The sequence below is a fragment of the Chiloscyllium plagiosum genome, chromosome 24, assembly GCF_004010195.1.
Source record: "Chiloscyllium plagiosum isolate BGI_BamShark_2017 chromosome 24, ASM401019v2, whole genome shotgun sequence".
Lineage (NCBI taxonomy): Eukaryota > Metazoa > Chordata > Chondrichthyes > Orectolobiformes > Hemiscylliidae > Chiloscyllium > Chiloscyllium plagiosum.
In genome coordinates this window covers 23,468,204-23,482,003 of record NC_057733.1, presented here as the reverse complement: position 1 = coordinate 23,482,003, position 13,800 = coordinate 23,468,204, and the positions used below count along the sequence as shown (strand labels likewise).

The following is a 13,800-nucleotide window of genomic DNA, read 5'->3' as shown; positions in this document are numbered from 1 at the left end:
CTTATCTCTCCATGCTTCAGGCACTCTGCCTTTATTCCTGATGAAGGGCTTTTGCCCGAAACGTCGATTTTGCCTGTCCTCAGATGCTGCCTGAATTGCTATGCTCTTCCAGCACCACTAATCCAGAATCTAAAATTTCCTACCTGTTGTTAGACAGCTCCAAGGAGTACTGGGCTTTCTGGGCCTGTACCTCCTTTTGGTGAATGGTCGCCCACTCATCTGCCATCTCTACACTCCTCCTGGCTTACCTATGACCTTGCTGAGTGACTACTCTCTGGTATAACTGTTCCAGACACCTCTCTCCTTCCTGTATGGTGTGCAGTGAAGAGAGCTGCTGCTGCTCCAAATCAGCTACACATTGTTCAAGAACTACCACCTTCTGGCACTTCCTGTAGATCCAAAACTCCCACATTTTATGTGCCACACGTAAGCTTTCCCAGAGTTCCTGCCATTTTTACTAGTCACGATGATGTATACTACTGAGGCCCTGCTCTTTCTGAGCCTCAGACAAATTTTCTAACATCTCTCTCTCTCTCTCGCTCTCTTTTATCTGGCTTGAGGAGGGAGGGAGGCAAGCACTAGAATAATATAAAACTTGGGCTTCACTGCTTTTTTAGATACTGGGTCCTTTCCACCTCAGTTGTGGTGATTGGGCCAACCTCTCCTAGAAAACTCCTCAGTCCCTTCTCACTACTACCCTGTGAATTGTTAAAAAAAAATTTGCAATATGTAGTCACAGTGAATGAAACTCCCTGTCAGAACACAACAATGCAAAATTGGCCTTTTAAAGTCATCTTTAATGTGATTAATGAAACCACTTTAAATTAATTAGTGCATGAGCTGACTATCAAATCTAATTAATGCTCAATGATACTATACATTTAACTGTTTATTGGCAAAGACTAAAGTACTGTGTCCCTGTTAGCAGTTGACAGTGTGCACACACAGTGTCAATTAGCTTTAGTGGTCAGCTACAAGTTTGCAACATGTGTAGCTTATCTTTTCGTCTGTGACTACCACAGCCAGAAACGTGTTTTGTTATTTTATTTTTGATTCCTGCAGTACTGGCATCTTCTTCTGCACATCCACAACACCTCTAAAAACATACAATAACCAATGTTTTTATTTTCTGGATCTTGGCTGGGAGTGATTTCTCAGTACATGCCTGTTGACTCCATTGCTTATATCATTTATATGGTGCTGCATATATTCTGACATTCCAAAGATTGAAGAACATGTTTCCTTTTTCCAGTTGTTGTTGCAAATTATACTTGTCGGTTTTAGTTTACACGGTCCTTGCTTGTAAAATTAAAGAGTCACGAGTTGTCAAGAGTTCACAGCTGGATTCTGAATTTAGAAATTGAAGATCTTATCCTTCAAATGTTTCTTAATTATTGAGGTCAAGAAACAAATGAGGAAGAGGAATATATTGATAGGGTTAGATGAAAAAGAGTGGAATTAAGTTTGTGTGGACTATTCACCTTGTTGGGCTATTTGGCCTACTTCAGTGCTGTGAATGCTTTGGTCTGAGTCTTTATGTTGTTGTATGACAATGAGCATTATAGAGTTCTAAGAATACATTGTGAGGAAATATTACCAAGGAAGAATGCCTTTTAGAACTGGCTGTTTCCAGAGAATAAGGAAACCAGAGATTGGAATACCCTTCTTTCACTTCAATATTATGTATTCCAACTGACAGAATGCAATCATAGCTTTTGGTGAATTCTGTGTCGAGAATGTGGTGCTAGAAAAGCACAGCAGGTCAAGCAGCATCCAAGGAGCAAGAGAAACGATGTTTCAGGCATAAGCCCTTCATCAGGAATTTTGGTGAATTGTGTCTGAATGGCTTTTACATAATCTGGACCTACATTTTTTTGAATGTATCTCTGAAGTGAGCAGGAATCTTTCATCTTGTCTGCCTCAACTGGATTTGAACTCGAATTTTTGACCCGCACAAGGACTCAGATCCCAACATAAAATTGATCTTTTTCTCCAATTTATTCACTCACACTTCCGGGGGCGGGGGTGGGGAAATGGTGGTGTTTATTATGTAATTGTCACTTCCTTCCCAAACATAGGGCAAACCTGTTGCTGTCTTAATTGGTGTCAGTTAACTCTGGATGGACAGTAGACAAAAACAATGGTATAACTCAAAGGCCAAAATGTTCCCTCTGCTCATTTAGAATAAGTACAAATCATGTAAACAAACAGTATTCAAGTTTATGTTGGTTAATCAGTCTAAAAATAATTTTGTAAACAATGTTCAAGGTACATGGGTAATGAGTCTACCCCTAAAATCCCCAAATGCCTGGGAAAATTCAATCTTGGGGTGACAAAACAGAGAAAAGTTGCCCCGCTAAGTTAAATGGAAGGGAAAGATAGGGGTTGTTCCTCCAATCACAAACTGGTTCCCTCCCATCCTGGTTGCTCATAGGCTGGCTAGTAAGTGGAGCTACAACAGAGGCTTGAGAGTGAAAGGGGTGCTGTGAGGGTGGGAAAAAGAGGAAGGCTGCATGCAGAGAGGACAGATGAGGGAAGGCAGACTGCAAGGAAGTGTAAAAAAATTTCAAACCCATCAACAAAATAGCACTCAGCCAACAGGGAAATAGGAAAACTTGAAATCACTGCGATAACAAATTACTTGTAAATGATTGTGGAATCTCTAGCTTAAAGTTGTTTGGGAGCTGCTATTGGGAAAAGCGTAGTGGATGCTATTGTAATGAACACTCTGTCAATTGCTCAATTTAAATCTGAAATTGCAGTATAAAGGATAGTAACTGCCTGGTAAACATACTCTGGCTCTGTGAATGCATGATGGAAGCTCATTAGATGTAACCCCCACCAATCTGGAAGATGTGTTTAGAGTGATGGCTTTGGATGTTGAAGTGTTATTTTGGGGGAAAAAAAAGTTTTATTGCTAATTTATGTCTGTTGACTTGTGTTAGTTCGAGTACTGTAGTATCTAGAGTATTGTGGCTTTATGTTTAATGGAATATTGATAATTATGAGATTATGGATGAATTCTTCTAATGCTGCTTCTGTGTGAACCCATATGTCAACACAAATATGAAAGTAATGTTCCTACATGACTGAATCAACCAATAAAGGAGTTAGTGAGAATGACAAAGTCATTCTCCAAATCAAAAAGTAACCTTTAAGAGGAGACCTCGGGGTTGGGGGGAGGGGGGAAATGTCCTCTTATTGGAAAGGAAATTAACTTTGATCAGAACATTTGATGCTGAGTACATATGACATAGAATGTTTGACAAACCAATATACTTAATGTCAATCTCTTTCTGTTGTTCTAGCAAATAAGCGTGACCAAAATCAAGATTGACAAGGTACAGATAATAGGGATTAATAATACCACGTTTGCTGTTTGTCTGGACCAGGATGAGCAAAAGGTTCTTCAGAGCGTAACAAGGTAGGAGAATTAGTTCACATTTCTCACCATTTGTTTCACCTTTTGCAAATATATTTCAAAATAAAAAGATACAATTGCAGAAACGATGGTCGTCTTGTAATGCATTTTCAAATTTAGTATGTATCACATTCCTCAGAGACACTAATTAATTTTAGCAGTCTTTCTAACGCTATGTTTGCCATTTTACAAGCAGCAAGATCCCGCAAACCTAATGAGTGAGTTTTGTGTGGTGTTGATTGAGGAAGCATACCGACTAGGATACTTGGAGAACTCCCTGCAGTGAGGTTTCTAATAACTTTGTGAAACTCTGTTCACACCACAACCAGCCAATAATACCTTTAGCTATGTAAAATCTCTCAATACTGAACCAGAGAGTCAAACTCATTTAAATGTTCAAGAGCTGGGGTAAGATTTGAATCCATAACTTTCTGGGTCGGTGTGAAATGAGCCAGCCACTGAGTCCTGCCCATTATCAGCTAAAACAGTCCTTACTCTATGAAGTCCAATTGTCTGAAAACTCCTTAGTAAGTGGTATACATGCAAACCATTATAGTTTATGCAGTTCAATAAACTACATCTGCTTTTTCCACACAATCTTTTTGTTTAGCATGTGGATATTGTTATCTAACTGAAGGATAGTGCTATATAAGGAAAAAGGTAAAGTTATCATAGTCCAGGTCATAGGGCCACTCTCCCATTAAACATGGACAACTAGTGGTGTTTTTAACCTGACGGTCACCATGCCTCAGACAAATGGAGAGGTTGAGAAGCTGAGTCCTTCACAGTAACCTCAGCTCATGCAGCAATGAACCCATACTGTTGGCATGACTCTGAATCACAAACCAGCCATCCAGCCAACTGAGTTTTCAACAGAATCATGCAGTACAGAACAGGCCTTTTGGCCCATTGAGAATGCACCGACAAGTCAGAAACACTTGATCTTCAACCAAAGCCATTTACCAGCACTTGGCCCATAGTCTCGAATGTTACGATGTGCCAAGTGCTCATCTCGGTACTTATAAAGAATGTGAGACATTTCACCTCTATCACCCTCCCAGGCAGCACATACCAGACCATCACCACCTTCTGGGTAAAAACGTTTTTCCTCACATTCCCTCTAAACCTCCTGCCCCTCACATGAAACCTGTGCACCATCATGACTAATCCTTCAACTAAAGGGGACAGCTGCTCTGTCCATGCCTCTCATAATCTTGTGTACCTCAATCAGATCACCCCCTCAGTCTTCTCGGCTCCAAGGAAAACAACCCAAGCTTTTCCAACCTTTCCTTATCACTTAAATTTTCCATCCCATGCAGCATTCCTCTACAGGAGAAAGTGAGGTCTGCAGATGCTGGAGATCAGAGCTGAAAATGTGTTGCTGGAGAAGCGCAGCAGGTCAGGCAGCGTCCAGGGAACCGGAGAATCGATGTTTCGGGCATAAGCCCTTCTTCAGGATTCCTGAAGAAGGGCTTATGCCCGAAACGTCGATTCTCCTGTTCCCTGGATGCTGCCTGACCTGCTGTGCTTCTCCAGCAACACATTTTCAGCATTCCTCTACACCCCCTCCAGTGCAATAACAACCTTCCTGTAAATTCCGTAAGAACTGCAGATGCTGTAATTCAGAAACACATACAGAAATTGCTGGAAAAGCTCAGCAGGTCTGGCAGCATCTTTGGAGAGAAATCAGAGTTAACATTTCAGGTCAAGTGACCCTTCCTCATTCTAATGAGTACAAAGAATCATTGAAATTTCACAGTAATTGTTACGGTAACATTTCCTCTGAATATCTCAGTAGGCATGCATTCAATTTTGAAATCTACTTGGGCACCTCTTATGTAAACAAACCAACTTTGTGTAACAGTAAGGAAATTAGAGGCAAGTATGAACATACAAACAATGAAGGATAAATAAGGTTCTATAGTCTATCCAAAGATGTAATGTTTATCATAATTTTTATGCACGTTATGTAGCCGACTCCAAAACCATGTGAAATTCAAATTTTTTTTAAACCTGATACGTTCAGTAAAACATTCAAAGGAAGCAATCTGCTCATTGAGAAAACTATTGCAGTGTACATACTTCAAAGGGGCTAAAATTTCTAGCTTATTGATTTAAAATAGGTGAACAATCATTACTGCCTAAACTGATCAGTACAAAATTATTCTGCTTTTCCCAGTATTGACCCTTTGATCTAAAAAAGCCTATAATTATATTATTTGTCTTCTATAGGTGTGAGGTGTCTGTGTGTTACAAGCCTGAAAACAGTCTGCCTCAGAAGTTGAAGAAACATACTACTTTTCAGATGCAGCAGCAGCTATCAAAGTTCTACTCACTCCTCTGTCTTCCAATCATTACCTTTAGTGGAGCTGTGCCATAGGAGCTGCAGATGACAATACATTGTCCCTATTTCACTACTGGCTGAAAATATTGTTGCGCCAAAACAAAGGACTTGATTGCAATGTGTTGGCACTGATAGATTTACTGTTATGTAAATCTAATTTTACCTTGACGCTCACAAAATTCCTCAGATGACACAGCAAATGTGTTGTAAATTGTGATCTAAATGGGACAGACAGTGCCACATAAGTTGATGTGTAGCCATTGCTAACAAAATTGCCAGGGAAGGAAAATTCTGATTCTAAGGCAACTGGTAGCTATTTTTTTTTTTTTTTGAACCATTTCAGATCATGGAAGTTCATGTTCTCAATTTAGCAGGAGCTATTTTTGGTCTTAACTTATGAATTCAAATGGTGCAAATGTAAGTTCCTATCAGTCTGTTGTGCCCGATGCATTGTAGCACAGAATGAACTTCCATCACAATGTTAAGAGGGTGGACTGGAAATCAGAGAATTTAGTTTAAGTAGGAATTTGAAGTCTAAGGGAGAAAATAACAATCAAAACCTTTCAATGGACTAAAAGATAATTAACTGCAAATCAACATAAAGGCCAAAGTTTTTTTGTAAATACTTCACAAAAGTATTTACTCAGGCGACAGGCGACTGACTGTGTGGAGTTTGCACGTTCTCCCCGTGTCTGCGTGGGTTTCCTCCGGGTGCTCCGGTTTCCTCCCACAGTCCAAAGATGTGCAGGTCAGGTGAATTGGCCATGCTAAATTGCTCGTAGTGTTAGGTATAGGGGTAAATGTAGGGGTATGGGTGGGTTGCGCTTCGGCGGGTCGGTGTGGACTTGTTGGGCCGAAGGGCCTGTTTCCACACTGTAATGTAATGTAATTAATCTAATCTAAAAAAAATTGTAATCTAATCTTTACTCTGGTAAGTGGTGGGGTGGGGGAGGAACCTATAAGAACTGTCGGAAGCATAAATATAAATGAAAAAGGAAAGGAGAGCATGGCATAGATTAAACTAAATGAGGACATACATAGTCAGTAAGTAAAATGTTATAGGGCAGAAGGTTAAATTAAAGTGACAGGTGCTGAGTTAAACTTCTCTATACCATTTTATGCTGCATCCATATGAAACAGAGAAACAAGAGGCAATAATATATTATAAAGAAATCAATGTAATTGGGATTATTGAAACATGGTGAAAAATATAAGATCTGTAAGCAATGCAGTATAAAATATATTTAGAAAAGTTCGAGAAAAGAAGAGGTGGAGTGGAAAATTAATTATAGTACAAGTGTGTAAGATATTCCATTTTAGTACAAAAATAAAGTAAATCATACACTTGGCAAACAAGAACCTAAGTAGGTAAAGAAACAAGGGAATTGGGAGCACAAATATCAAACTCATGAAAAGAATTGGCACGGTTTAACAAGATCACGGAAAAAAGGCAAATGAAGAATTAATTTATAGAGGGATAGAATTGAAATATAGAGAAGATCCATTAACCTTGTATCAAGAGTAGACCTCCACTTGGACTAGTATACAGTCCAACCTCGATTATCCGAACATCAGTTATCTGAATTTCGGATTATCTGAACAGGATCTCAAGGTCCCATAAAAATGTCGTTAGGCAACTCAGCATTCGGTTATTAGTTAAACGACATTATGGCATGCATTGCTGGATAACCGAGACATGTATGATAACTGGCACTCAAATTACCCCTTGTTTACAATCAGATCAGTTATCCGAAGGATCAGTTATCTGAACAAAATACTCCCTGCCCGTTTCATTTGGATAATTGAGTTTGTACTGTACACAATTTTGGTCAACATATTGTCAAAAGGATGGAGAAACACTCAGGAAGCTGTAAAATAGATTTGTAAAGATGATATCAGAAATACAAAGTTGTACCTATGAGGAAAGGATGATTAGCTTGTTGTGAAAAATGAAGGCTGAGGGCATAACTAAACAACAATCTTGTAAATCATGTATATTTTAATGTTGGTGTAGATAGAGAGCTTTCGAGTTTCACATGTGCAGAAGAGCAAAACCTGAGACCAACAATCTAAGATATTTATCAAGGTATCAAACAGATAATTCAGAAGAACCCTCTTTACAGCACTGAGAACAAAATATTCACTATCAGGGAGAATGGTTGAGGCAAATAGTAAAGGTTCATCTAAAAGGAAGCTAGATAAATAAATCGGGGAGAAACGATGAGGGTTAATTCTAACAGCATCAGATCTGGAAGAATGGGAGAAGGCTGAAGTCGAACATAATGGTAAACGTGGACTGTTTAAACCAAACGGTCTGTTTTATATTGTATACTCCATGAAATTCCGTGAAAAATCATAAGATGAATAATCTGGTTACAACTCATAATGTAGGCAGTGCACTCTGCAGAAAATGCAAGCCTTTACAGAGGGGATAATAAATCAGTGCTAATCTTTACTGATCTATTGTAACTTGTGGTGTATGATAGCTCCATGAGATGCCTGGAATAGTAGCCTGGCCTTTTTGATTAAGGAATGACATGTGAAACTGGGATGGTCAGAAAAGGAACTAAAAGAAAATACAAAACTTGAATTCAAACAAAGTTAAAAAAATAAATCTCCATTATAGAGTATCTTTCCATGCTTTATAAAGAATGCATGCTAAGGAGAATCTAACACTGTGTATTCATAAATATTCTATTTGATAAATTGTTGTAAATTTAGCAGCTTCCTAATGTTAACATAAAGAAGTTAACATAAAGTAAATAAATGTCTGGTGCAGAATTCCATTCTCTTGATTCCTTTCCCATTAAACGCAATAATTCATCCTGTGACACCTTTTTAAAAAAAAACGTGGCTGATTGTGTTCACAGGATGAACATAGAAACTCCTGCTCATTGGAGGTTTGGTGTGAGGTGTGTTGAACACAATTGTCATAAGCAGGCGGTCACCCAGATTTTTCATGGACTCTCAAGCCACTTGCGTTTTCTCTGGCCTTGAGGTGTACATGTTCCACATCTATGTGGATTACACAAAATTACAGATCTTCTTTCATTTTTGCTGAAGGCTGCTTCTTAATTTTTGGTTGCACTTCAGCTCTGCACTCCTTTGGTCACTAGTGGAGGGGAATGGGCAGATCAGAGAACCTTCTCATGAATCTGGTCTTGGGCCTGGCATACGTGGCCATTAACAGGTTCAGGCAGTGGGTTTTACAGAGTTCAATGACTGCCCCTCTTTCATGAGCCCTTCTTCAGGTTCCTGAAGAAGGGCTCATGCCCGAAATGTCGATTTCTCCTGCTCCTTTGATGCTGCCTGACCTGCTGTGCTTTTCCAGCAACACATTTTCAGCTCAGATCTCCAGCATCTGCAGTTCTCACATTCTCCTGCCCCTCTTTCATGTTTGCATCCATGCTTAGGTGTCCATAGAGGGGGAATACCCAGTGCCAATAGCACTCCATGGGGGCTAGAGTGCATTATCTCTACTGAAAACCAAGCTTTAATTTAAAATTTAAGTTTGTTTTGGATATTTGATTTTATTGTTACAGTGCCTTTTAGTTTGGGTTAAGTTGGTTTGATTTGGTTATTTTACATTGTACTTCAAAAATGTATAATCTTCTGGGATGGCATAATGAATCTACCTCTGAAGCTTTGGGTTCAAGTTTCAATCCAGGACTTAATGGCCATGGAAGCTGTCTTCATAAATCGGGCCAAACAGGTTGAGTATCAACTTGTAACTCCTTTGGATCTAAAGAGTAGAAACTCCTGGCAAAGACCTTTAATAGGTGTCAATTGGCAGCTTCTTTCTTGTCTTCCTTGGTTTCTTTTAATTTCCAGAAGTTTTCTTACGCACAACTGAATGTGATTTTTTTCACCAAATAACCTGTGTTTTCCAATTTATTCATTTGTATGCACATTAAGAGCAAAACAGACTACCAAAGATACTCTTCGTTTCAATTGAAACCCTAATTAATTTATACAATTGAGTATTTTAATTGTAAATTCAAAAATAATGAATTGAATATCAATGAACAGTTCTTCTGAAGCTAGAAACTCATACCATTGAAATGGTGATTTGAGTTCAAATTGTTTGCATAATTATTTACCAGGATTCAATTGTGATGGGCCAATAATATTGACCGGTATAATACTATAACGTTCTTTATTGATTTGATACTGTTTACTGGTGTCACTGTTACTGATGATGGGTCACAATTGTTTCAATTTCTTTATATTTAAAATTCTAAAAAGTTATGCTTGCTCTCAGTTTTAAGAAAACTGTGATTTAAGACATGGGAACAGAGTATTCTTGTATATAGGAAATAAACAAGAATACATTCTATATGCGGGGAGAAAGTGAGGTCTGCAGATGCTGGAGATCAAAGTTGAAACTTTATTGCTGGAACAGCACAGCAGGTCAGGCAGCATCCAGGGAACAGGAGATTCGACGTTTCGGGCACAGGCCCTTCTGAAGGGCCTGTGCCCGAAACGTCGAATCTCCTGTTCCCTGGATGCTGCCTGACCTGCTGTGCTGATCCAGCAATAAAGTTTCAACTACATTCTATATGCACAGAGTATCTGCAGAAAGATTCCCTAAGTGGCTCTGTGACTTGTTTAATTAGAGTTTACAATTATCTGCATATTGTGGCAAATGGATACTCTAGAACCTATGAACTGCTGATGTTTATATTTTAAAAATGAATTTTGATCCACCAGTCGTTTACAAACAATATTCAGCTGGACTATTTTGGATGGAGTCCGAAGCCTGCTTGAAAAGTAGCCAACTTCTGCAAGATGAGTACAATAAGTTTGTGGGCGATTGTTGCGATCCGAGCACATTCATGGTGGAAATTCCTGACTGTGGCATAGGAATTTAACTTCTTTTAAATTGACCAAACTGGTCTTATGTTTATAAACCAAATATGATAGCAACAATTTGCTTGTCAGTTTGAAGTGATGTAAAATGTGCAATAATTGTATTTCTATTGCGAGTTATTTTTGTTTTCCTCAGTGACTGCCACTGTATACTAACAGCTTCAGAAAGTGCGATAGCAGTTTATTTCATTTCCCTCATAGGGCGGTTACACAAAACTTTCAGAAATGGATTGCACTGTCTTTACGGTACTGGATTGCACACTAAACTGTATATGTTTGTATAGCTAAGGAACACTGTAGAATATACATCTTGATAACAGATTTAAGAATAAAGCATATTGACAGTTTAAACAGACTTTGTCGTGTGTTTGCATGCCTTTGTAAACAGGAAGTGGAAATTCTGTCCGTACCTGAACAATTGGATTGTCCCCATATTTATGGCAAGATGAAGAGATAAATGTTTCTTTTCAAATTCATTTTTGAGATGTACATGTTGCTGGCAAGACCAGCATTTATTGCTCATTTCTAATTATCTCTGAGAAGCTTCTAGTGAGCTACTTCTTTTGACAATTTAGGCTTGAGAGGGTAATTTGAGAGTAGATTAGTTTGTTGGTGAATTGAAACTGTGGTGGCAGGCAGTGGGCAAGCTTCTTTGCTCCTCTTGGCTTGCAGGTAGGAATAAAATATTTTATTTCTAACTTCCCTAGCCATCGGGTTTCCTAAGACAAGTTTAGTCCAGTTGGCTGTCCCAACCCAAACCTTGACAACATTGCTGCTAATATTTGAGGCACACAGCTTCACTAATGCATGTAAATGACTGACCAGCCCCCATGGGGAACATTGGATGCCAAATCTTTACTCCATTTCTGTTAAAATCACTGATCTCAGGTGTTTTTGGAATTTTCACCACCACCTGTCCCTTTCATGGAATGTACTGTCAATGGTAAGGCCAATATTTGTTATCTATCCCTAATTTCCCTTGAACCATGTTCACTTGTTTGAGGTACTTTGGTCATGCATTACCAATGCTGTCAGGGATCTGGAGGTGTTTGTGAGGCAGACTGAGTGTGTTTGGAAAGCTTTCTGAAAGGTGTTAGTGAATCAAATGCACGTTTACAAGTCAGTGAAAGTTGATTACTATTGGTGAGACAAACTTTAATACTCCATATTCATTAATTGAATTGAAATTAAAACCCAGAATATTAGCTTTGGTCTCAAGTTCAGTAACAATACTACTATCTCACCAGGTATGAACAGAAGACTATCAATACGAAATGTATTACATATCTCTAATTATTTAATTTTACATTTAATTTGTCTGTGGTTTAGTGAATAGTCAATTATATGCATCATTGAGATCTCATTTCAAACTTCCATGACTCATGTTCCCACCCAAAATACTGAGAAAAGGGAACTACCCATCGACTTCATTTCATGGCCAAGAAGTATAAAACAGGATTACCTTGTTTTGAAACTTGCTGAAATTTCACACTAACAGTGATCCTACTCTAACCTGCTGTAGAATACAGCTCTGCCTCTTGGTTATGCACTTGCCATATGAAGATCATGGACTTAAATTCAAACATTGCCATTAAAGACAATGTCAGAGATGCTGAAGTCTACTCGAATCAAATTGCTTCCAATGCTGTCCCAAATGGTATTGCCTGCATTATGCGAGAACAAGACTGACCATGCCCTACATACAGACTTGAGAAACCTACCAAAGTGATATTTAAATTCATGGCTGTTCTATGAAGTGGCTCTAATATTCACACTGCTGATATCAACTCATTGTCAGACTTCAGGAAGGCTGGAATGTATGCAAAGTAAAGTGCAACACCTCATCTACCCAACTGAGGTCTCGCGTGATGATCTTTCCCAGAAGACAATAGGCAACATTTAAATGAAGAAAGAGCATGATTGATGTAGTCATCTGCTCCATAGGTGGAAGATGAGATGCCAGAAATACCATTGGGACCATGTGTTTCAAATGTATCATATTAATCTATTTGCTAATATTTCACACCTCGGAGCACTGAGTAGATGTGCTGGGAAATCATGTTATGGCTGTTCAAAACATTGGTGAGGCCACATTTGGAATACTGCGTACAAATCTGGTCACGCTGCTACTGGAAGGACGTTATTAAACTGGAAAGGATACAAAAAAGATTTACAAGTATATTATTGAGACTGGAAGGTTTATGAGTTATGAGGAGAAGCTGGGACTTTTTCCCTGGAGATTAGGGGGCTGAGGAATGATCTTATAGAAGTTTGTAAAATCATGAGGGTCATAGAAAAGATGAATAGCCAAGATAGAAGAGTCCAAAACTAGAGGACATATGTTTGAGGTGACAGGGAGATTTAAAAGGGAACTGAGGAGCATTTTTTTAAGAAAGAGGATGGTGCATATATAGATTGAGCTGTCAGAGGAAGTGGTAGAGGTGTGTACAATTACAACATTTAAAAGGCTTTCAGACAGGTACGTGAATAGGTAAGATTTAGAGGGATATGGACTTCATGCAGGCAAACGGGACCAGTTCAGATTTGGAAACTGGTCAGCACGGACGAGTTGGGCTCTAGGGCCTATTTCCATGCTGTATGAATCTATGATTTCATTTTGTCAATCAGTCTTTCAGAAGGCTAGCCAAACTAGACATTGTGTTCAAGATTGCTCTGCGATGTGAAAGTGGCAATATTTCAAAATGCTATCAGTTTGGGTAGTGAATAAGTCCAAACAGATTATATTGTGCTATATCCAAATCCAGGTATACCCATTTGGACACAACATGATCACACAACTCCTACTTACAACTACAGATATAAAGGCTAAGATTTGTCAATATCTGTTGCATACCCCTGCAGTAACTTTAGTTCTGGAAGGGGCTCAACTTCAACTTTTACAAGGATGTGCTGGACCTCAGCATTTTACAAACTGTCTTGTAAGGCATATCAACCAACTTAAAGAAGGCTCATAGTGTAGGAGGAATGTGGTTTAGCGAAGAAAGTGAATCCCATGCTCAAACATGGTAGATTATCAATAAACTGGTAGTCCATGTGGGATATAAATGAATTAATGTTATTTCTGCAAGTATAAATTCTGATACAGAACAGGAATGAGAAAATACATATTCAGCAAAAAGAAAGGATATGTTAGCATGAGACGTGA

At 38.7% G+C, this 13,800-nt stretch overlaps 1 protein-coding gene and 1 long non-coding RNA gene across 4 annotated transcripts in view; one reads left to right on the top strand and one right to left on the bottom strand.

Annotated features, from left to right (window-relative positions):
- LOC122562084 overlaps window positions 1-775 on the bottom strand; it is a 9,573-nt gene extending 8,798 nt beyond the window's left edge. Inside the window, exon 1 of the long non-coding RNA XR_006315207.1 lies at window positions 144-775. This is a non-coding gene — a long non-coding RNA (uncharacterized LOC122562084). The remainder of the gene's footprint in view (window positions 1-143) is intronic.
- The window catches only part of pik3r5 (phosphoinositide-3-kinase, regulatory subunit 5), a 93,210-nt gene extending 86,725 nt beyond the window's left edge, over window positions 1-6,485 (top strand). For all 3 annotated transcript variants that reach the window (XM_043714587.1, XM_043714588.1, XM_043714589.1), the window contains 2 exons: window positions 3,309-3,424; window positions 5,654-6,485. In XM_043714587.1, the coding sequence (XP_043570522.1) occupies window positions 3,309-3,424; window positions 5,654-5,801 (264 nt within the window). In that variant the 3' untranslated portion in view covers window positions 5,802-6,485. The remainder of the gene's footprint in view (window positions 1-3,308; window positions 3,425-5,653) is intronic.
- Window positions 6,486-13,800: the final 7,315 nt, after the last annotated feature.